The following is a 24,468-nucleotide window of genomic DNA, read 5'->3' as shown; positions in this document are numbered from 1 at the left end:
TTCAAAATTCTTTTTATTAGCTATATGGGGGCTAAGAGAATTATTTACCCGATTCCATCTATTTTTGACATACGGGTATACTATTATTAGAAAAGGATACTGGGGTCCACATATTGTGTACTTAGGACCTTGAACAATTTTGGTTTGATTTGCACAATTTTTGGTCATAAGATGGCAGAACTCAGAGGCACAATGCAAAGTTTTATCCCGATACTTTCGTTGATGATTCATTTGTATACTGAAAAGTTAAAAAATCAGATCAAAAATAAAATTATGTTATATGGAAGTAGGCGTGATTGTAGTCTGATATTGCATATTTTCACGCTGTAATGTAGTAATGTCAAGAGAACAAGTCAATGTTACCTATCGAATTAGATTGGAAGCGAACGGGCAGATTCCGAGATATGGGGTTTCATCTTTGTAGGCGGAGCCACGCCTACTGTCCAAATTTGACACCATCTCGAATGCAAAATTTAATGTCGCTTGTGTATTGGTCAGGCAGCAATCCACACGTACTCCATGAGTCACAATTGCATCCTGAAAAAATGACGGTTTGGTGCGGTTTATGGGCCGGCGGCGTTATTTGGTTTTTTTCCTACATGATGATTAAAGTAGCTTAAACGTTATTGAGGGAATCACTACCACTCAATGATAACCGAATATTTTTGGTCCGAATTGGATGACATGGAATTGGACGGCGCCACAAGCCACACAGCGAATGTAACAATCGATTTATTGAAAGCCAAGTTTGATGAACGTGTTATCTCACGAAATGACCCAATCAATTGGCCGTCTCGGTCCTGCGATTTGACGCCGTTGGACTATTTTCTGTGAGGCTACGTCAAATCTATGGAATATGACAATAAACCAACGACGATTAATGAAATTTCTATGAATATCGAGCGTCAAATTGCAGCCGTCGAACATTATGTTCAGCGTCTGGACTTCTGCAAACGTGACCGTATTGGCCATGCAAAAGAAATCGAGTTCCATACATAATGGCATCTTCATAAATGCACTTTCACAGGAATAAAGAATTTCATTGTTATCTTAGACAATTTTTGTTTTATTAAACAAAAACCTTTGGTGCCACTGTTATTGAAAACCCCGTTATTATATAAAATATATATAAATAAAATTCAATAATAATTCTAAATAATAAACAAATAATGAGGACATATGTACATAAGTGCGAATGAAAATTACTTAAAAGTTTAAAAGCCTCCGAATGTGATGAATGACCTGATTGTGTACATACGTACATATGTACTTACTCATAAATCCGTAAATGTGCTAAAGTGAACTTAAGAATTGTAACATCTTAATATAAGTTTATTTTTAATACAATAAAACACTCGAAATACTTCAACTCCAATTAAGGTCTTTGGGGAAATCCATCAACTAAATATTGTGCCGCTTTAGTACACAGACACACAGCGGCATTATTAGCGCGTATGACTGTACAACAACATTGTGCAAACATTTGTGGTTAAGTGCATAAACAACAACAATAAAAAATGAGGAAAAAAACGTGTGACAAAGGAGCTGAAACTAGTTTCTTTGATCGATTGACGCAAGCGGAAAAGGGTAACGCCGCTTATAAGCGTGCAAAAGCCCATAAAGGAACCACAAAAGCCTAAAATCAGCGTTAAACTGGGAAAAAGCCTCACTGAAAGAGCAAATGTGATTTATTTTCAATAAGTATTTACTATACGTATGCATACATATGCAAGTTTGCATTGTATATGCCGGCATTTATTTAGAGACAATGTGTATAAAACTTTCAAGGTCGCTTATGGCATACCATGATAAATAATTTAGCAGCTTAAAAGTGTGCTGAATGCGCCTACATGGAGCTGATATTAGTGAAAACCAACTAAACTCAGCGGCAGTGGTTGAAATACTATGTCTGTGTCGGGAAATTCGCCGCTTACTAGTTTTAAAGTGATTTAATACACATACTTATATGTGTACATACATAGATATATATATTTGAAATCCTCTCACTCAAATGCCGGGAAATTCCGTAAGTGATTAGCTTTTATGAAAATCGAATGTGAAACTCCATTAAAGTTGCCAAGCAACATTGTTGAACGAAATATACTCCATTAACACACATTGTAGACTCTTTGAGTTGACGAACTAGTTTGGAAGTGAGTGGTAAAGGAAAAATTAGAAAAAATGGTATTTCCAAGTGAGCTCAATCAAATAATTTAATTAGCATTCAAATTTTTGCTTTATTGGCGATCGAAGCAGCTAAAATGATAGTTTCTATTTCAATGAAAAAAAATTTAGATTCCAAAAATCTTTTAAAATATAAAGTGTGATCCATTTCGAGGTTCACGGTTTCGTGGCAAAATCAGGTTTAGAGCCCCGTACTACCTCGCCGGTGTGAATTACACTTTTGTTGCACTGGGACCTGAGAAATATGCGTCTAAAGTCAAAGCGATGCCATAAAATACCTCTGATCTGTAGGAATTTTAAGATAAAAGATCACGATTGTAGTGTATTTTCAATGGAAAAATTTTATATGCCTTGGTGCAGTTCTTAATGTTAATATTAAGGGCTAAAATCTTCAGGCAATTTTTTTAGGGTATTTCCAAAGAAATTTCCTGACGGGATTGAAAAAAATTAATAGTTAAAAAAAAAAACATTCCAATGTACATACATAGATGTACATCTTGGTCGACTCTCATTTCCCAGAGTGTGATTTTGAAACAGAAATTTTATGTGATAATGATTTTTTTTAAGTTTTAAAACTTAATTTAAATGAACGTATTAGACACACATATCGTTAATTACAATAATAATTGGATAAAATAACAAATAAGGAAGGACTAAGTGCGGGTGAGACCGAACATTTTGCACTCTTCCAGAGAAATAGCTTCAGGTGCAAAGGTTTGTAAGTTATATGAGGTCTAAGAGAGTTTTCACCCCATTTTTGCCGTTATATGCGGTATAAAGTCAACTGAAAGTTTTCTCTTAGGACCGATGGGACGGTATTTACGAAAAAATTCAAAATTGGAACTTTGATTCCCATATTTGGTGTCCGGGGGCCTGAAAGTTTTCATGGCTAAAGTACCATAATATTTACATTCAGTTATGATGTAAAGTCTCTTATCTTGGCTAAGCGGTTTTGTCTTGTTTTTAGTTCTCTTATATGCCAGCAAATATATATTTTATTTATGTACATATGTTGTACATATATTTATATACGTATGACTCCGAGCACTGCAATCAATTCATTGAGTTGTTTGGAAACTCATAAGGCTGTCTACAACAGTGTGTTTAATTGGTATTACTAACACTGCTGCTATTTATTTTAGAATAATAATTAAGCCAGTGAAATACCAAAAAACCCCAAAGACATTAAGCTAATATGTGAATCGAAGTTGAAATGAAACTGGTTTCCTACGTAAGCAGGAGACAATGTTATGAAAACAAAAATAAAAAAGTAATGATAAAAAAACAAAAAAAAAATTATAAAAACAAAAATAAAAACAAAGAAGAAAATAAAAAAAACAACTGAAATTTTAATATAACATCTATAGTTAAAAACCAAAAAGAGAGCTGCATAAAGTTCAAAGAAGAGTTGGGTTTTATTATTTGAGCAAAAATTGTCTTTGTACACAATTAGGGCTATTCAGTTATGGAGCAAATAATTTGTTTTTTTTATTGCTTACTCCAAATTTCCAACAGCGCCAATCACCATGAGGATATGTTAATTAAATGAAATAAAGTTTAATGACTGACCATCAGCACTAAAATAAAGGTTAAGCGCTTTAAATTTGTGTAGTGATTGGCCCATGTCCGTCTTAAACATTTCTGTGTAAATTTATGAAATTTTATATATGTATATGTACACATGTATGTACAAATCCAAAGTCCAAGCACACGCGAATTTTTGAATGTGTGTATATATTTTTTGGTGTAGAAGTGAAGATTAAATAATTTAGATGACTTTATGCTAAAATAACAATATGGATGAAATATGTTGTTTTTCCACACCTGAGACCAGGAAAAACAAAAAAAAGGAGTAAAAACAAGAAAAAACGTTAACTTCGGCAGCATCGATGATATTATACTAGGTGCATTTCTTTTAGTTAGGACTATGTATCCAGTTTGTATGGCAGCTATGTATATGCTATAGTCATCCGATCTGAATAATTTTTTTCGGATATTATGTTATTACCTTAAGCAGCAATCGATACCAAATTTCGTGAATATATCTTGTCAAATGCGAAAGTTTTCCATACAAGCACTTGATTCCGATCGTTCAGTTTGTATGGCAGCTATATGTTATAGTGGTCCGATATCGGCAGTTGCGACAAATAAGCAGCTTTTTGAAGAGAAAATGACGTTAGCAAAATTTCAAAACGATATCTTAAAAACTGAGGCACTAGTTCGTATATATACAGACAGACGGACGAACGGACATGGCTAAATTTTCTTACATTTATAATGAACTTTAATGAATCAAATATGTACCAATTTGGTCGACCACTTTTTGCCATTTTTCCCGCTAGAAACATTATTCCATCAGTGTAAAACTTTTTTGGTATCTCGGCGAAAAACTGTGATAAGGAATTTTCACAGGCTTTTCTTGAAGCCAACTTTACTCCACTAATGAAGTTCTGCATTGACCGAGACAAATTCCAGTCCGATGGTGCAAGGTCAGGGCTATATGGTGGATGCTTCAGAACCTCCCAGCCAAACTATTCCAGTTTTTGCCGAGTCATCAAAGATGTGTGTGGTCTAGCGTTGTCCTGATGGTAGACGCAGCTGTTCCGTTGATCAGTTCTGTCCGTTTCTTTCGTTTGCTTGCTTCAATCTCATCAGTTGTTGACAGTAAAATGTAGGTTCAAACGTTCGACCAGGCTGGAGCAATCCATAGTGGATGATTCCTTTCCAATCCCACCTTTCCAATCCCACCGATCATTTGTTGAACTTCACCACGCTTGGACAATGATCATTTTCGTACATTATTGTCGTATTTGATCCACTTTTCGTCTCCTGTTACCAGAGCGAGGTGCGTCTTTCACATCTAAATTTCCTGAACGGAGCGAGTGAACCATTGTTGTTTTACACGAACTGATACAGTATCGTCTCCGTAAAGTTCACAAATTTCATTGGTGGCTGCGTGGCATTCTTCCCTTTTTATCCAAAATTGAAGTCTAAAATCTCACTTTTCCAACACTGGCATGACATAAAGTACTGGAGATATACGAAAAGACTACCCTATATATTCATTGTTGTGAGTACTCTTTGTCAGAACAAGAAGACCTTAATTGGAATACACTGGAGTGGTCTGAGCACACCAAACTCCACTAGGAAATCTAGTTTGTACCTATCCATGTAGATATTTGTCCATGTGTCTACTGTACACTTTTATCTCAGTCCTCTCTGGAAGGGAAGGCAATATCCCAATAATATAAGTTTAATTCTAGAAGATTGAGAGAAGCCGGGGCATTTGGTAGAAACGGGAAATTGCTCTCAGTTCCAGAATAATATTACTATTGTATCTTCCAATTGCTATTTCACAACTTCGAAAGCACTCTTTATAAATACATATTTGTATGCTCACTTATAAAAATACTCATATACATCATACATACATACATATGTATGTATATCCACAAAATTTGTTAGAAACCACCTACAAAGTGCTTACGCCTGCGCACGCACGCAAGACCAACCGAGTGGCTGCATTTCAGCGCCATTGGTTAATTGCCTGTTGCTAAGCCGCGTTAGTCGCGCGCTACTTTGATCAAACGTCCGCCGTGTGCAGCACGTGATTTGACAAACGTCAACGCGTTGGCCGAAATAGCAAAATAACAACAAAAACAACAACAATGTAAAGTACCGAAAGTAGACTTTGCATTTAAATGTTTTTAAGCTTTTTTAAATTTGGTGTTTTATTATTGTTTTTATTTTTTTTTACAAACGGTTCCGCCAAACTTCCAGCACGCTTGTTTGCTGCACATACTTGTAAGCCGTGTGTGTATGTTGGCGTGTTTCCGTGCGCGAGACCAGCAAGTTCAAGTGCGTCCAAGACTTTGTGGTCAACTGCTTTCAAGCCGGTTGTAGTTGTTATTGTTGGTATGTGTGCACGAACGTCTTCAATGCGCAGAAGCAACGGCAAAACCAGACAACTACAAAAATGCCAGACATTCCACATGCATATTCACACGAACACATTCGTCAATACTCGTGCTCAAATATAGCGACCACTGTGGCATGCAAATTCATAAGTGTGAATCATTTCAGCTCAAGCACGGGCGCGACCTTAATTTTTCGGAAGTCCAAATGACGATGTATGGGTAATTTCAAAGCTGCGGTGGTCGGGTTTCTTTGCTTTAGGCCATTTCTCATATTTCTATTTTGTGATTTTTGACGATAATGTTGGTACAAGAGTGTTGAAGTGTTGAATTGGGGAGACTTCATCTTTTTTTTGATAAAAGTTAAAGTTCATGATGATATTGCAGATTTTAATCCATAACTGGAAGATATTGTCATCATCGACACCTTGAAGCCGGCATGTGAAATTAATACCAAAATCTTTGAACTCTCCATGGTGTTACAAACACTTAAATATCCACATATGTATGTATGTATAAGGATGCAGAGACAATGCATCGAAAACGTTATTTATTAATGATTGATTAGTTTAAAATGGCAGTGACGTAGTCAGGTTGAGCTTGGGTTATATCCAAATAAGAAAGGTACTTTTTTACTCTATGAAATTCCCCTTTCGGAGCCACTTTTATAATGCTTTTATATTTTTTTGTTAATTTTTGTTTGATATCACCTTGAATTGCCCTTCCAAAAACAGCAATTTGAAAGCTAAAATTTTTATACTATTAGTGGGTAATACCACAGTATAGGTTATACTACCTTCAACTTAACTTGGTATTCCAAGAAAAGCCGCTTTATAGCTCACTATGTACGCTTTTAGATATCTATCACATTTCGGTAGATAATTTCCTGCTGTGAAAAATTGTCAAAATCTTACTCAAATTATAATCTATTCTCCTTTAAAAATCTGATTTTGATAAAGGAAGTGATTCCTAAGACTAGAGTAGTTTTTCGGTCAATTAGGGTGACCAATGAAAGTAATTCCGAATTTTATCTTAGTCTAAATAAAATTTCTTGGAAAACTATCCAGGTCGCATGCCTGCGATATCAAAAGCAAAAATTTTTTTGTGGAACATTGATTCAAATATAAAATCTTCTTTATTCGCGTAGACACTGCTTACGAAGTTATACTCTAGTTTACAACAGTGCGACAGTCGTTCTTTCATTTCGTTTCTTGGCGCCATTTGGGGATTCTAAGTGTAGCCCTAAGGCCCTTCTTTCTTCTTCCCCCGGAAGGTACTGCGTCGAATACTCTCAGAACTAGAACTAATTTTGATATCTTACATATTGACTATTTGTGCAAAATTTTATTCCCATTTTCACGATGTAACATAATACTGTCTGGAAAACGTCATCCACCAAATTTGAGTAAATCCTGAGATATAGGATTTTTCGAAAAAGTGGGCGGTGCTTCTCCCATTTTCCAAATTTTATACCGAATATATTCAATTGAGGTCTTTATTCTGATATAACAGGTGTTCTAAGTAGAAGAACTTTTTTCAATGGTCTTTTTTTAATAGATCAAGGAGAGTCGTGTCAAGCTGCTATGTTATTTTTTTCAGTATTGTTCGCTGAAGATCCAACGTTTTCGAACCAAATTTTTTTCAGCCCATTTTTAATAAAAAAATTAAATTTGAAGTTTCTGTGTTGTCAAGGAACACTTGTACTAAGTTTCGTCGATATACTCACATCGAGAAAAATATCAACTGCACGTGTACATCATATCATTCACAAATACAAATTTGGGTTTTGTGATGCTCAAGCGCAATAAATCCGAGTTTTGGCACTATGACTGAAACATGGCCCCATCATTTCACTCCGAAATTAAATCAACAGTCATCCGAAAAGATTTCACATAAAGCGTGTAACAACGCAACAGTCGATTGGTAAGGTTATGGAGTCTGTACCATATTTTGGGATGCGCATGGAATAATTTTTATTGACTACTCTAGAAAAGGAAGGACCATCACCAGCGACTATTACATAGCGTTACTGGACCGTTGTTATAAGGGCTAAATTACCGAAAAACGGCCGAATCTTTCATCAAGACAATGTCCCGTGTACAAGTCTGTGAAAACGATAGCAAAAATTCATGAATTTGGCTTCGAGATGCTTCTGAATCTACCATATTCTCCAAATCTGGTCCCCAGCGATTATTTCCTATTTTCAGATCTCAAAAGATTAAAAGGCTGGTAAGAAATTTTCGTCGAATAAAGAGGCGATCGCCGACAGTGAGGTATATTTTCAAGCAAAGGCGAAATCGTACGTAAAATGGTATCGAAAAATTTGAGAGTCGCTACAATCAGTCCTATCATCCTTGAAGGGAACTATGTTGAATAAAAAACAAAATATTTTTCCATAAAAAATGTATGCCTCTATGGTAGGCCGGGGACTTTTCAATTGTCATGCTTTGTATACTGCAATTGACGCAGCGCACAACCCTGGGGAGGGATGTTTACCTTCTCACTTTAGCTCTCTTTCAAACGGACGTTTTTTGGTTACCCAGAGAACTTGGTCTAAGAAAGTTATGATCTGTGAATTAAGATACGCTGGTTGTGTCATGTCGTTCGAATAGATGAAAACACTCTAGATCTGAGAGTATTCGACGCAGTACCCGCCGTGGGAAACGGAGCAAGAGGAAGGACTCCACTCCGTTGGAAATACACTTGGAATGTCCAATGGGTGCAATACAGCGAAAATGAAGTACGACTGGCGCGCTGTTGAAACTCGACTATAACCGCGTAAGCAATGTCAGCGACAATAAAGAAGAAGCAAAACCTGTAACTTCTTTGAGAAAGAGATTATTGGGTGGTGTTGGAAAGAATTGAGGCCATAATACTTCCGCCGTTGTATTGCAACATGATTTGTATAAAATATTATGGAGGTTACTTGTCAATTTGTAACACCCTTAGTAACCTTTTTGCAAGATAAACGAAATCGAAAGCAAATTTTTTGCAGACAATGGATAATGGCAATAGTAAAACAAAAATTTTGATTTCTGCATGCGGCTCTCACGTTCAATATTACACATGTCGGCTTAATGACTTGATAGCTGCACAATGTACATACAAATGTGAACGCTATGCTCGCTGCCGTGGTGCGTGATCGCCAAAACGCATGCCAATAAAATTATCACTGGATTACTACGTGAAGCCACTCAACTATACCAGCTAATGGGGTTATAAATATAGCCAAGAGACACAATAAATGCGCTAATTAGCATTTTGTTACTTTTTTTTAATTTTGTATATTTCATTTAAGCGTCACAACATGCTAAACTCTTTTGGGCCGGCCAGCTGTGGTTGGACTTTGCACCTGTAAAATTTTGAATTTGAGTTTTTTTCACTTCGGTTTCGTGAATGAATGACGAAGCATTTGAAGCACGAAGAGTGTGTGAGTGAGTGATGAAACAAATGAGCGATGGCGCCAACTGTGGTTATAAAGTTAACCCAGAAGCTGAAAGAGGCAAGCGCTTTTTACGCGCTTAGTAACAACGGTAATGTGAGTTTCAGTGGCGAATGCGAACGTTTGATTTTTTGTTATAAATAGTATTTCTAAAGGCTGAAATTTGTCTGCGAGCACATACTCACGCGCAGCTTTGAAATATTTTTGGATATTTCTGAGGAATTCCTATACAATCATCGTGCGCATGCCTAATTTTGTATGCTTGTATGTGTGTACGTATGTTTGTATGCCTGAAATTATTTGTTCATCTTGTGAAATTGATTCATCAAACGCGCCATGCTGGTCAATGCTCCGTTTAGGGGCATTCCTTCAATTCAGTTACGAACGCCTTCAAATAAAAATACAAACACCGTTTGCTTGGGCTTAGCGAAAATAAATTTATTTGTGCTAAATTTTACCAACCTAAAATGAATAAATACATACATTCACGAAACTTTCCACAAACTTTTCTTTGACGTAATTTTTCCCAGCGCGCTTACACAAGCTAATATATACAAACACACACACATATATGCATTCATGTACAAGTAAAGCTCTGGCTGAAGGGAAACATGTCGCAAGGCATTTAGTTGCATATAGCGCGCTCGTCTGGCGACTGATTGGCGTCGAATTCAATTTAGCATGTATTAAATTTAATTCAATTTAGGTATTTCTTAATACCACAAAAACAACGAAACTGCGCCGGCGCGCAACCGGTTTGCGCAAATCCTGTTTCGCCATCTCATCATTGCAACACGAGAAATGCCGCAACACTGATAGGCAGCGGGCGATGGAACGCCGGCGGGACGTGCTACTATGTGTCAGAACGCAAACATGTAACCCTTTTAGGTATGCGCAAAAGCGGCAAGCGTGTTCTTGGCATTTCCATGCCATGGCGAGGAAAGTTTGTGCATACATATGTATGTATGGATGCGTGTTGTTGCAGAAATTTGTCTGTTTGTAAATACCATAAGGCCTGTGTGTCTCGATGTCACCAGAAATGGAATTTAAATTGCGGACTTAAGTTGGCCGAGCTGCGGGCAACTAAATCTGAGTCGAACCGAGTTATGTACATAGTATGTACTGTGTACAATATATGTACATATAACCATACTGAGTTGCCTAGAAGGTCTTCTGTGCATATATTTGTAACTTCTTATGTGTGCATATGCATTACAATGCCCTATGATAAGACCCGATATTGCCACATGAGCCGCGAATTAAAATAATTGTTGGCGTTGAGTGTAGGAAGCGTGGAATTCTCACGTAGGCACCATTTTCGTAAGAGTATGTGGTGGAAAAAACGGAAGTCACTATGCACATAGCAATTTCGAACAATGCAAAGCTGTGCTACTGTAGAAAGCGGGTTTTCAATACAAAAAAAAGTATTTATTAAATGCTAAATTGCTGGTTTCATCTTTTAACTTATCAACTTAAGAAGTGCTTTCAGCACAGCAATTTTATGAAGCCTATAAGAAATTGACAGGTATTGGCTATATTTCAAAGGGTTGGAAGATTGCGAACTCTGTTACCCTCCGGACGTACTCAAAGATTGAACAAAAGGGAAACGTTCAGGAGATTGTTGGATTTGCCGAATCTTACGTATACTCTGCCATAGTTCTTTCTTTCATCAAAACGATGCTATTAGGTTGGCAAATAGGATGGATGTCTGACGGCGCACTTAGGCCTTTAGGAGGGTCATTGTAAAACTAACAAGATTAAAACCTACTCACCCTCACTGAGCCACTCTGTACTCTTAAGGAATTTTGTCCATATCGGCAAGAAATCTACGATCGGTAGTTGTGATTCTTTTCTTAAACAAAGCCATGCATTCGCATAGAATAAGTTCAATAGTCTTATCTTCTTCTACGTCTTCGCACTCCTACTAGAGTCAGCATTTGTCATTCATTTTTGAATTTTAATAGTCGGCGTATGTGGCCTAAATTCCATTCATATCACGTTTGTCTGCTTGTTGAGTGAGGTGAGGATTTTGGTTTAAATATCTACAAGTAAATAGAGGATGGACCCATGTGTAGAAGTTTGTGCAAGAGAAGATGGAGCCATGCGTATAAGTTCAACCAACTGAGGAAAGTTTTTTGAGTGCCATTCACTTGGGAGTGGCCAGAAACAATTCTTTTACATATGGCTCATTTGATTTTCGGTTTCAAACCAAGTATCCTTTGGGTAGCCAAAAAAACATCCGTTTAAAGGTGAGCTAAAGTGAGAAGGCGAAACATTCCTCGCCAGGATTGTGCGCTGGGTTTGGGACCCGTCACGTAAAGAAACATTCTCAATGAAAACATCTTCGGATGAAAGAATCAAAGCAAAACTAATACGTTGAACAATACCAAAAGCTCCGTTAAGATCGGAAATGATCTCATCAAACCGATACCAAACGAAGTTTCAGACAAGGCGACTTCCTAACGAGCGCCTTCTTCAATCTACTCCTGGATAAAATAATTCTACTTTCTTCAGACTGGACAAAGAAACGAGGAAAATGGTTCTGGTAGTGAACGAGAGCAAGACGAAATATTTTCTGTTATCAAACAGACAGTTGTCAAGTTCGCGACTTATTTCCCACGTCAATGTCGACAGTCATAACTTCGAAGTCTTAAATAATTTCGTCTATCTTGGAACCAGAATTAACACCATTAACAACATCAGTCTCGAAATCCAACGCAGAATAACTCTTGCCAACTGAGTAGGCAATTGAGAAGTAAAGTCTTTTGTCGACGAATAAAGATCAAATTCTATAAGTCACCCGTCATCCCCGTCGTGGTATATGGTGTTGAGACATGAATGATGACAACATCTTATTAGAGGGATTGTCTTCACCAAGACTCAGTTATACTTATTCATAACATTTTTGTCTTTTAAATATACAAGTAGGCAAAGGCATCTTTTTTGAAATCTAAATATAGGGTGGGTCCTGCTCTGGCTTGTTCATTTGCTTCACAATTGCCAGGAACATCACTATGGCCTGGAGCCCACTACAGGTTAATAGTGAAATAAAACGTTAGATCCACTTAGAGATTAAAACATTCTTTCATTATCTTCAATGAAACCATAAGCGACTTCAGTGCTTTCAAAGCCACTTGGAATTCTCTATTTATAAGAATATTGGTTTCTTTAACTGCTGTGATCTCCGCTTGGAAGACACTATCGAGATCTGGTAGTCGAAAATAATTCTGGTATCTAATTTTACTGAAAATACTCTATTACCTAGTTTGGACAGATCCCTAATACCTGTGTCCCTGTCCACCTTACCCTATCCAGTGCTGATTTCTGTTTTCTAATGTGAGCTTGATTGAATTTTATTTGGCGCAGAAGACTTTGTGAGAACGGAATAAGCACTCGGATTTCAATTGAGGATCTTTATAACTTCGGTACCTTTCTCTAGCTTATTTAAAGCCTTGTAAAGCTTATTTAATCGGAAGCGTCGAAGAAAAAAACACGAAATGTAATAGCTTTGCTTAGAGTTGGTGTTGGTCATGTTAGACTCTCTTTGGTAGCAAGGAATGATTGAATGAACATTTGGCGGATAACATCAAGCCACACTTCAAAAATGGAATGAAATGTCTGTATATGTATATATATTTTTGTAATCCTAATCTATTGAATTAAACTAGCTCACATGGTCTGTTCTGTCAGGAAAATATAATTTAATACAAAATTTTCTTCATACAATCCTAGCCGGTTACATTTTATTGCAACTGAGTCTTGTTGCATTCGAGGCTTATTTATAAAAGACGTGTTCGAAACTTCGATAATTTTTCTTTTAGATACTCTGACAACATGGTGTAAAAAGAAACGATTAGGATATTCTTGTATATTCATTGAATTCGCAGAAATGCGTACTTCATAAATAAAAGAGAAGAGGCTATATCAAAATTTCTGTCCAAAAAGGCGTTAACAATTATGATTACAATATCTTTAGTAAATTCACTATGAATGGATAGTTATGCTAATATTTTAAACGCAACTGTGACTGAAATCAAAACAAGAGCCAAATAAAAACAAGGAAAAATTGCTTTTAATTTTGATTAAACTGGCCATAAATACTTATATATAAAAGATACAGAACTGTACAGAGTTGTTTTGAAGACGATCAATCTAAAGTGTCGAGATCAGCCTTGAGGTCATAAAAAAATCAATAAATTGCCCTACGTTTTTTTCGGACCAAAGCGGCATTAAAACTACGATAAACGCGGCGCATTGAATTACTAGGCAGGATGACAACGTTTAACTGTAAGTAGAAATAAAACAAAAGATAGTATTTATAAATGAGCAGGAGGCAATAAGGGAGTAGCACAGGAATTGGGCTAGCGGAAATGTAATGATATTTACAGTTTAAACTGCCAACAAGCCAATTACGTACAGCTGCCACTAGGCGCAGGAAAAAGAGGCAATATATATATGTATGTAGATATGTATATGGATATATGTCTATACATATAAATCGCAATATGGTGGAGCGTAACGCCGATCCCTATGAAGAGGGCAAACCGAAAGTGTCAAGTGTAAACTTGATATCGGCGACCTGGGGCAATGCGAAATTTATTACCAGCAACCGTTGCAAAGCGCAAGGCAACGTGCGAATCGATCCTGCCCCGATCATTTGTTGGCCACAGCTAAAAATAACACACTGATAAGCAGTTGGAAGAGTAATGGCAAGATGTAGCGTATAAAAAGCAACTCAAGGACACGCTAGAGCTGACAACGGCATTTCTGGTTACTGGTTTTGCCAGCATAATCGCAATAGTAGCGGTCACCACAGGCGGTATCGTATTTCGGCGCATCAGCCGGACCAAGTTTAATTTAGTAAACTATTTTATGTTTTGTTTTGCGGTTTCAAGAATCCATTAAGAATACCCTAAGTACAGTTGTTCGCATTGAAAAGGGCCGAACGGACGCTGTGCGCAATTCGTATAAATAGGCAGGAGTGGATAGTGTGAGACATCAGTTTTGTTTCGAACGGCAGGCGACGTACTAGGCTACTTCCGGCAACTCCGCGTGGATTTACTTTGCGAACGTAGCAGTTGTGCGATACCTACAATATATACTGAAGGATAGCAAGAACCGATAGGTGCTTCCATAATACAGAGAAGCAAAAGCGATGCGGTTATTTGTGGTTTCGGTGCTCAGCTTGTTGGCGGCTAGCAGTGGCGCTTATGCGGCCGCAGTCGGCGGTTATCCATATCGTGCGGAGTTACTAGCTTACAGTCCAGCGCGTGGTGAATTCGCTGCAGTGAATGCATTAACACCGGACTATGCGCACTATATCAATCAACAGGCTGCGGCGCAAATATTCGGTTACAGATATCCAGAGCCGATTGAAAGCAGGCGAATCACTTATGAAGAATATTTAAATCAACTCGCCAAAGGTACGCTGAAGGATGAGACCGAGCTTATAAAAAAGCGTGATGAACATTTTCGGTTATGGGCCGTACATGTATACGATCAATATAGACAGGAACTGGAACGCTTAAAAGCTGCGGGTAAAGAGCCTACAACAGATATGTTAGCAAAAATCAACGCATTCGAGGTTGTACTAACAGCGCCTAAAAGTGACAATAGTCAAGAAACTTCAATTATCAAGCAGCTGCGCGAGGAGCATTTACGCTTTTGGAATGAGTCAAGACGCAAAGCGATGCTAGCTCTGCAACTGGAAGAGGAAGGCAAAGCGCAGCAAATTAGCGCTGGTGAACAAGCGGTGAAGTCAACAAATTATTCACCAGACGCAGGCGAAAAGTTATTCCAAAATGCGCCAACACAGGCTATATTCTTAAGCGAAACAGCCGAGCAGAAGAAGGCGCGCGAAGAGCACTTGCGCATCTATCAGGAGCAAGTGCAGCGCGTGCAAGCTTTACAGGCGTCAGCTGGAAAGACAAGCGACAGCAACGACGTACAATCATCGAAAGTGGCGCGCCTTGAATATACAGCAGAGCAAGGCGTACAGCAGCCGGCGCAGGGTGTGACAATAGTTGAGAATTTGAGTTACTTGCAGGAGACGCCAGAAGTACAGCGCGCCAAGGCGGAGCATTTGCGCTTATGGAATGAGGCGAAATTGCGCGCAGAAAAGGAAGAGAAGGAGGAGAAGGAAGGCAAGAAATATGAAGACAAGCAGCTGCAAAGTCAAAGTGGCGTACAAAAACTCACACAAACGACATCGGAAACTCAGAATCTCGTACAATCGGACAATACTTATTTGGAGCAGCAAAAACAATTGTCAGATGCATTTAAAAGCGGTACGTTGACCGGATCCGCGCCGACCAACGAGCAAAAGCAAGAACAAACGCTTACACCCGTGCAGGACACACCGGAAGTGAAACGCGCACGCGAAGAGCATTTACGCGGATTCGAGGAAACGTTAAACAAAGTATTCGTTGCACCTTTAACTAGTGAAAACGCACCTAAACTGGCAGCACAACAGCCTGTCTCCACGCAGACACTACAGCAAAGCGCGCCAGCAACCAACAGCGAACCGTTAGCCACTGCAAAATCATCCCTGCAAACAGATGCTTATCAGAGTCAGCCGCAAGTGTATGCCGGCGTGCAAGAAACGGCTGAGGTGCAGCGCGCACGTGAAGAGCATCTCAAGCTGGTGAAGGAAGCACATTTGAAGGCGAGTCTGACATCAAAAGCTGAAAAGGTCCAAACTGAAACTGAAGTAAAACCCTTATTGTATGATGTGTCAGCTGATAAACTCGCGGAGGAGCAATACGCTGACGAAGAAGCGCGTTTACGCGTAGTGGAAGCGAAGCAGCGTGAAGCTGAACTTTTAGCCGAAACTGAGCGCTTAAGAGAAGAACAACGCTTACAAGCTAAAGAGCTGCTGCGCTTGCAAGAAGAGGAGCAACGCCGCCAAGAGCAGGAACGTTTGGATCAGTCGAATGAAAATAAGGAAGCTGTGCATTACGCTGAAAAACCACAATTACCTATCGCGGCACCCCCAAAGGAGACACTTGAGTCATTAATACAGGTACAATACCAGTCGGATCCGGCTGCTACCTATGACATACGCGATACAGAAAAATATACAGCCAATCCATATTTATTACGTTACGCCGTACCGGGCGGTAATGTCAAACAGATCGGCACACCCATAGCGACTACTGCCTACTATATCGGTGCACAGAAACCCGCGCAACAACAGCAAGGCTACGCCAATGCCGGCGTTTACTATTTGCGCGACGCCAATGAGGGTTATCTTAAATTGGATAATCCCTACTTCCTACATTACATAACCAATCAACAGGGTGGCAAGGATACGCTAGCAACAGCTGATGCGGCATCTCTGGCCTCCGCGCTAGCCGCCTTGCATCAGGCACAAAAGATCGAACAGCCAATCGCTGCAACTTTCGGTCAGAAACCAATTGCACCGTCTGTTCCGATTGCTCCTGTTGCTCCCAGTGTACCCCTTACACCACTAGCGCCAGCAGCACCCATACTTCCAATTGCACCGCTCGTGCCGAACGCCGACAATATGAAAATTGTCTACGGCAATGATGCCGCTTTGGCTGCTTTGGAGAAGGCGACACGTGAGCATTTTCGAGCGCACGAAATCGCCTTGGAGCAATTACGTTTAGCCAATCAGAAACAGTCGCCGTTGCAGAAAGATTGCTATTGAGCACTTGAAAAGTGTTACTTAAACTTCTTCATACTTGAATACAGTTGATATTTTTTCACTTTCATGAAGGTTAGTTTAGCATTTTATAAGAATGATATAAAATTTACATTGAGTTCTCTGCTGTAGGTATTGTAAGTTGTAATTTTTATTCTATATTTTGTAATTTAAGAAGCAACTATTGAAAAACAATAAAAAAAAGAGTTCCATGGAATACACATTTGAGAAACTGTTAATTATTGTCGTAGAAGGAATAAGAGTTTTGGCGACTTTATTTAGCCTCGAGGTCCAACGACAACCACAAAGACCATATGGACGCCTTACTAAAGTGGCGTAAATGATTGCTATTGTTGAGTTATACATACACCTGATTATGCCAGTTTATTTTATTTATACTATAAACTTTTTCAACTCGATGCTTTTCAAGATTAGGACAGTTATAGTGATTTTATTATCTGAAGAAAAGAAAACCCTCGAGTAAACGAAAAGGGTCATCACGAAAAAACTTCGGTAAGTGATAGGTTGATGCTAGTTTTCGGGATCCATCTTCATTAAAAATAATGTATGTATGCTTTCAGTCAATGGTGATTGCTTTGGTAGAGAGATAAGAGGATATTTGTTTGAAATCACAGGAATATGATTATTTTATTCAACATTATGATTATGATGAGCAGTTTGGTAATCTGTGAAATGGGTAGGTAGGTAGGTAGGTAGGAGTGCAGCCCTATCGGGCTCAATTAGCACTGATGTGCCATTTTGATACACTATTCGTAGAAACCTCCTGTGTCTGCTATTACGTTTCACCTACTCTCTCAAACCATTTTGAGGTTTCAATGAAACTACTAATGTCCGATATGCTTTTGGTGGAAATCCATTCAAGATTTGGTGCTTGGTGGATTCCGAGTGCTTTGTGTCGGATCTGTGCTAGAGCTGGGCATTCGCAGAGAAAGTGGAAGATTGTTTCCTTGTTCCCTGCTACTCCGCAGCCATGGCAGATGTCGTTGTGGGGCATACCCATTTTGGACGCATGTTCCCCAAATGGCCAGTGCCCCGTTGTGGTAGCTGTTATTCTGTAAATACTTCTTCTTGACCTATTTAATAAGTCGTTGGTTCTTTTCCTGTCATATGTTGGTCATAATTGTTTAGTTATGGCGCATTTTGTAATGTTTTTCCATCTGTTATTTGCAACTTGTTGAAATTGTCTATTGATCTCTCCTTTGATCGATCCTAGCGGGCTTGGTATTAGCACCGCCTCGGATTCGTTGAGGAAAGCTCCTGCCTTTGCCAACTCATCTGCTTTTTCGTTACCGAAAATGTTCCTGTGAATTATACTGGAATTTGTCATGGGTGAAGACAGTGCCAGGAGGGCCGCCTGGCTATCCGTAAATATAGTTGCTTTATGTATATTCCCGTGGTTTTCTAATAGAACTTTGCAGGCTTTTTCTATGCCTAGTACTTCTGCTTGGAAGATGCTAGCCGAGTTCGGTAGACGTATAGAGAGAGATATGCCCAGATCAGCGGAGAATACCCCCGTGCCCACTCCGCAGTCCATTTTGGACCCGTCGGTATAGACTGAGGTGGTATCCTCCTCTGCTATTGGACCTCTTCTCCATTCTCGTCTAGATGGTATCCTCACCTGGAAGTGTCTATTGAAATCCAGCTTTGGGAGAATATAGTCTGATTTATTAATAGTGAGCTTGTTTAGAATTACACTATGTCCGTAGTTCTGCTGATTCCAACCTCCCAATTCTTTTATTCTTATCGCCGCAATAGCAGCTGTTTTTTGAATAAAAATGTCCATTGGTAGTTGATGCAGGATCATATTGAGCGCATCAGTCGGACATGACCTGATTGCGCCCGTAACACCCGCACATGCTGCTCTTTGTATTCCATTTAATTTTCTAATGTTGTATTGTTTGTTTAGCGCTGGCCACCATACCAGAGCTCCATATGTGAGTATGGGTCTTATGACCGCCATATACATCCACATGATTATACTTGGTTTGAGGCCCCAATTCTTGTTGACGATTTTCTTACAAGTATAGTAGGCCATGTATGCTTTGTTTATTCTTTTTCCTATGTTTATTTTCCAGGACAGTTTGGTGTCAATCACCACCCCCAAGTATTTAGCTGTTGGGGATAGGGTGAGTGTTGTGCCGTTTAGTACCGGAAGTTGAAACTGAGGTATTTTGGTTCTGCCTGTGAATAGCATTAGTTCTGTTTTGTTCGGGTTAACTCCTAGACCATTGCTTTTAGCCCATAGGTTTAACCTACGAAGTGCTCTTTCCATAATCTCGCTGACTGTTGAAGGAAACAAACCTGATACCAACAACGCTATATCGTCTGCATACGCTACTGCTTTCACTCCTCCACCGTTTAGTTGGAGGAGTATTTCATTCAGCGCTACAACCCATAGAAGCGGAGAGGGGGGCGTCCCTCTACTCACATAACTTGTTGAAATGGGTACTTAACTGGTTTACTATTCGTTAGATTGAATCTGAAACTAAATGAACTATTGAAGAATCATCCAACGAATTTAGGTGATAGAAATTAATTAATTTATTAAAAGGGCATGGTATGACTTTTAAAAACATATATGTACTTAAAATTTATAAACCGAAAAAGTAAAGGTGCGCTAAATCCACTTTTACACTAACCTGCCAATTCAGGTAACGGTGCAACTGTGCGATAAAATTTGCATTGAGACCTACTGTAAAATATGCCAGAATAGCGGTATTACTATATCAAAACAAATCTATATACAGGTGCCCCTGGAGCGAGTGTCTTGCAAGTGAGTGATTATCACAAACTCCATAAGAATTGCAAATAAAATCTAGTTAACGGCATAGCAATAAAAAAAATTGCAAAAAAAATAATATTAAAATGTAAATTTTTGCAAGAATAACAACGCGATGAATGTAAACAAATCAACGCACGGAAATTATGCGGATAATTGAAAAACACCTGAACGGCGCCATTACAACGCTTCCATAGTGCGTATGATTGATTGTTTGGCGATCAGTTGACCGTTATTTATTAGCATAACGCAGGCATTTAGCTACTTCAACTGCCTCCCACCACGCCAAGAGTTTTTCGCCAGTTACTAGGCGTATGTTGCTGCGCAGAAAGTTGTATGGAACTTTCATAAGTACCGCAATAGAGGTATTTAGGCCATAACAGTACAGTAGTTGAGTACATATTAATCAAATAACACACCTATATAGATTATGCATGTATTTATACATATATAGTAAACAGCCTCGCGACAGGTTGGCGTGTGCGGCTGAGTGAATATAATTGTTTTTATCGACTTGGTTTGAAGCCGCGTGACGTTTATGGGCAGCAGCTGCTCTCATCCGTTATCTGCGCAAGCACAGATCGCTGATATTCAAATGCTCGTCGGTACTTACACACATAGGCACACATGCAGATACAATCAAATCATATGCGCCGAGTACTGCTTGCTGCTGTTGCCAAGTTCATTTCACTTTTCGCGCGGCCGCGTGTTGAAATTAGCATTTTTCTAGATTTTTTAAATTGTATACACATTGGAAATGACCACACGCTTACACCACACACCTACGCACACGCATAGATACATTTGAAAACCATACGATTTTATTTCTAGCGCAGACATTATCAGCATTTTATGCAACCACCAGATTATTCACACCTTTTTGTTTATATTTATTTCTTTTTTTTGAAATTTTCGCTGTTGAACCAATTCATGACCTACCCCAAGTCAATTTGGGAAACTACTTAATAATTATCAGTTTCCAAGCACTCTAAATTTGGCAAAAAAAAATTAGTTACTCAGCACTTCTATGGATTTAATGCGTGGAAATTGCGTATAAATCGACGCAAAACGCTCGAGATAAGATAAGATAAGGCAAAGTAGAAAGCTACCGAGGTTAATATATTTTTAGTTTATGGCAATTGTGCAGACACATAATTTGACTGCTGAAAATTCGCATGAATTTTACCATAAAATATAATAAACGTACATATGTATATGTAGAATATATATGTATAGTAATTTTGTGTATAAATGCTTTAATACACATAAAGGGTATTTTTTCAGAGGAATGGAAACTGTTATATTGGCAGCTTTCAAACCACCTGTCAAAGTAGAGACACGCGCTTGTCATTTAGGTTCAGTGTACTTCGGTAAACTCGCATATTCTGCTACAAACTTAAGATGAGTCAAATTTCAGGGTACATATCGTCACCTGAAATGCAAAATAACGTATCATCAAAAAATTCTAAATTGAGTGTCTTATTTATTACGCTTCACTACTTCAAATTACATACATAATATTAAATATGTTCAACATTTTCTGGTTCTGCGGTCATATATAAACCAGTTTTAACCAATATTAATATTTTGTTTCACTCATGTTCCATTTTATTCCGTGTTTCATTCATGCCACTGTAAATTTCTGAAAATGTTGTTACGTTAATTTGCATTTCAGGTGACGATATACTAAATCATCAAATTTTCATATTGCGACATTCCTAAATAGACATCCTTGGCTTCTTTGCATCAACAAAAAGTCAATGATCGGAATTTATTATTTTTCCACGTAAAAATTTTGGAAAAGAGAGCAAAGGAAAACTGGCAAATGTTAACAAAACTTGGCATGCCGGTTCCTTAGTACAAAAAAAATTTCGAGTTCGTAGATGGGCGTAATCGGTCTACTTCCACGCACGCTGGACGCCATTAAACGAAAACCTATAGATGACGATCAACATGTGGGCCAATCAAAATCCGTGATCACCGGAAATTCCATCGAAACTGTGCGTACATTCAACAAAAATCTGCCGAAATCATCATGTAAATTCATAGAAATGGAATTGAACATCTCCAAAACACCGACTTATCGCATTTTGACCGAACATTTGGGCTTACGAAAGGTGTGTGCACGGTTTGTTCCGCACAAATTGACTGACCACCAAAAATTGCTCAGAATCCAACATTCGAAGGACGATTATTTGACCAAAAATCATATTTTAACCATTAACCACTCCCCGTTTTCACCTGATATGGCACCGTGCGACTTCTTCCTTTTCGGAAAAATGCATTTGCCCATGAAAGAAAAGCGTTATTATGCCGAATATGTCGGTCAATATACTTGTATCAGTTGTATATATGTATATGTGTATATCTATAAAATTGCTTGCATTCCGATCCTCTGGTTGACATTTTACGCCTTAAGGTATTTTCCTGACTTCGATCGCTGCAAGTTGCAAGAGTGTCAAATGTTCGGTTGCAACCGAATTTAGCCTCACCTTACTTATTTTTATTTTTGATTTGTCACTAATGCTCATCACCTTTTTGTTGAGTAATTCAGTATGTAATTAGGTGTATGTAACGGCTGAAAGTTGCTGAGTTATATAGTGTGAACCAGTCAGATGGTCAAAAATTATGATGGATACATAGAATATATCATAAATAAATCCTTATTAATAATTTAATGGAGTATCATTTATAGAATTACGTATATCATGTACCCTCTGCATATTTTCCTCTCTAGTGAACTTTGGAGTGTAATTAATTAAACAGACATATGTAAAGGGTGTTTAATTTCGAGGTTCCCTACTTGTTTAAATAAAGAGCCGAGAAACTTTAAATTTACTAACGAATGTTTATTTTGGAAAGAACATTCTTTGGAATTTATTTTTTTTTTAATAATAAATGTTGGCCGCGGCAACGTTTTAAATGACCCATCTGTTGAGTCTAATTTTCCAAGACTCGTTCGAGCATTTCGACTGGGAACTGGCGAATGACACGCTCCAAGACTTAAATTGAAGCGGGATTGTTCGCATAGACTTTAGACTTTACATATCCCTACAGGAAAGAGTCTAACGGTGTGATATCACACGATCTTAGTGAAATTATCGGCTAACCGAAGTTTACTCTCAATAAATCCATTGATTGAAGCGATGTGTGGGAAGCGGCGCCGTCTTGTTAAAATCAAATGTCGCCGAGATCACGAGCTTCAATTTCAGACATTCAATAGACGGTTATCAAGGTGCGATGACGGTTTCGTTCTCAGCGGCATCATTTTTGAAGTAATATGGACCGATAATTCCACCGGCCTTGAAACCATACCACATCGCTGTTTGGATGAAATAGCAGCTATTGAATCTCATGAGGTTGCTCTTAGCAAATGCGGCATGTTTCTTGTTTACATACCCATTGAGCCAGAAATGGCCCTCATCGCTGAACAAAATTTGGCTAGGAAACCTCGGTTCTTCTTGGAACTTTTCAACCCTCTTTTCATTTAAGATCTCGACGCAAAATGCGCCAAGTCGTTCCACACGTCAGTCCGAGTTGCTGCGAGCGACGCCGAATCACCTCTCCACAGTCTTCGTGTACACTATCATTTACGGCTGCTATATTTTTTTCACTGCGTGTTGGACTTGGTCTATTCGGTCGAATATTATCCAATAATTAATGTTGGGTCTCAAGGTGGTTGGTGTTGCTGCCAATTGTACGCTCAGTAGATCGATTATATTGACCATAAGTTGAGCGAAGCCCGCGAAACACATTCTTTACAGAACGTGAATTTTCGTATTCAAGTTGAAAGATTTGTAAACGTTGTTCGTAAGTCTTCCATGATGAAATGCCAAATAATGCTGAACAAAAATAACATGACGCTTGGCACGACTCACGCGTGATCTGTTAAAAAAAAGGGTATTGAAAAAATACCTCCAAGAATCACCCGTTGTAAGGAACTCGCACACATTCACATTTCCTGTTATATTATATTTATGTTTTCATTTATGATTCAATAACTTTCACGTCATAGGTTTTTCCAGCGGTGACCATAAGTCAAATCGCCAGGGGTATTTTCTGATTAAAATATGAATTATTTCTTCATACTTGTAGATATGTATTTAAGTAAGCTTATCACACCAATTTCCAATTTTTGATAAACATACATAATATCTTAGCAGAGATTACATTTTTCCATTGTATATCTAAGTGAATCATTGTTGGCGCATTATTCATGACGGCCCTTTGAGTAAGGTGAGAAAGTTTTCCTATTACGTGGGGTAGCATTATTCACTCTATAAATAATAAATATAGGGTGATTTTTTAAGAGCTTGATAACTTTTTTAAAAAAAAAAACGCATAAAATTTGCAAAATCTCATCGGTTCTTTATTTGAAACGTTAGATTGGTTCATGACATTTACTTTTTGAAGATAATTTCATTTAAATGTTGACCGCGGCTGCGTCTTAGGTGGTCCATTCGGA

At 38.4% G+C, this 24,468-nt stretch overlaps 2 protein-coding genes across 4 annotated transcripts in view; one reads left to right on the top strand and one right to left on the bottom strand.

Moving 5' to 3' along the window:
* LOC125777066 (electron transfer flavoprotein beta subunit lysine methyltransferase-like) overlaps positions 1-24,468 on the bottom strand; it is a 93,927-nt gene that overhangs the window by 6,464 nt on the left and 62,995 nt on the right. The gene's annotated exons all lie outside the window — the stretch shown is intronic.
* Positions 14,532-17,420, top strand: LOC105233662 (trichohyalin). Its single transcript, XM_011215796.3, has one exon. The coding sequence runs from the start codon at positions 14,696-14,698 to the stop codon at positions 17,207-17,209; it is 2,514 nt and encodes an 837-aa protein (XP_011214098.2). The 5' UTR covers positions 14,532-14,695; the 3' UTR covers positions 17,210-17,420.

The sequence above is a fragment of the Bactrocera dorsalis genome, chromosome 3 (assembly GCF_023373825.1).
Source record: "Bactrocera dorsalis isolate Fly_Bdor chromosome 3, ASM2337382v1, whole genome shotgun sequence".
In the NCBI taxonomy this organism is placed as follows: Eukaryota; Metazoa; Arthropoda; class Insecta; order Diptera; family Tephritidae; genus Bactrocera; species Bactrocera dorsalis.
This window is presented reverse-complemented; position numbering and strand designations above follow the sequence as displayed.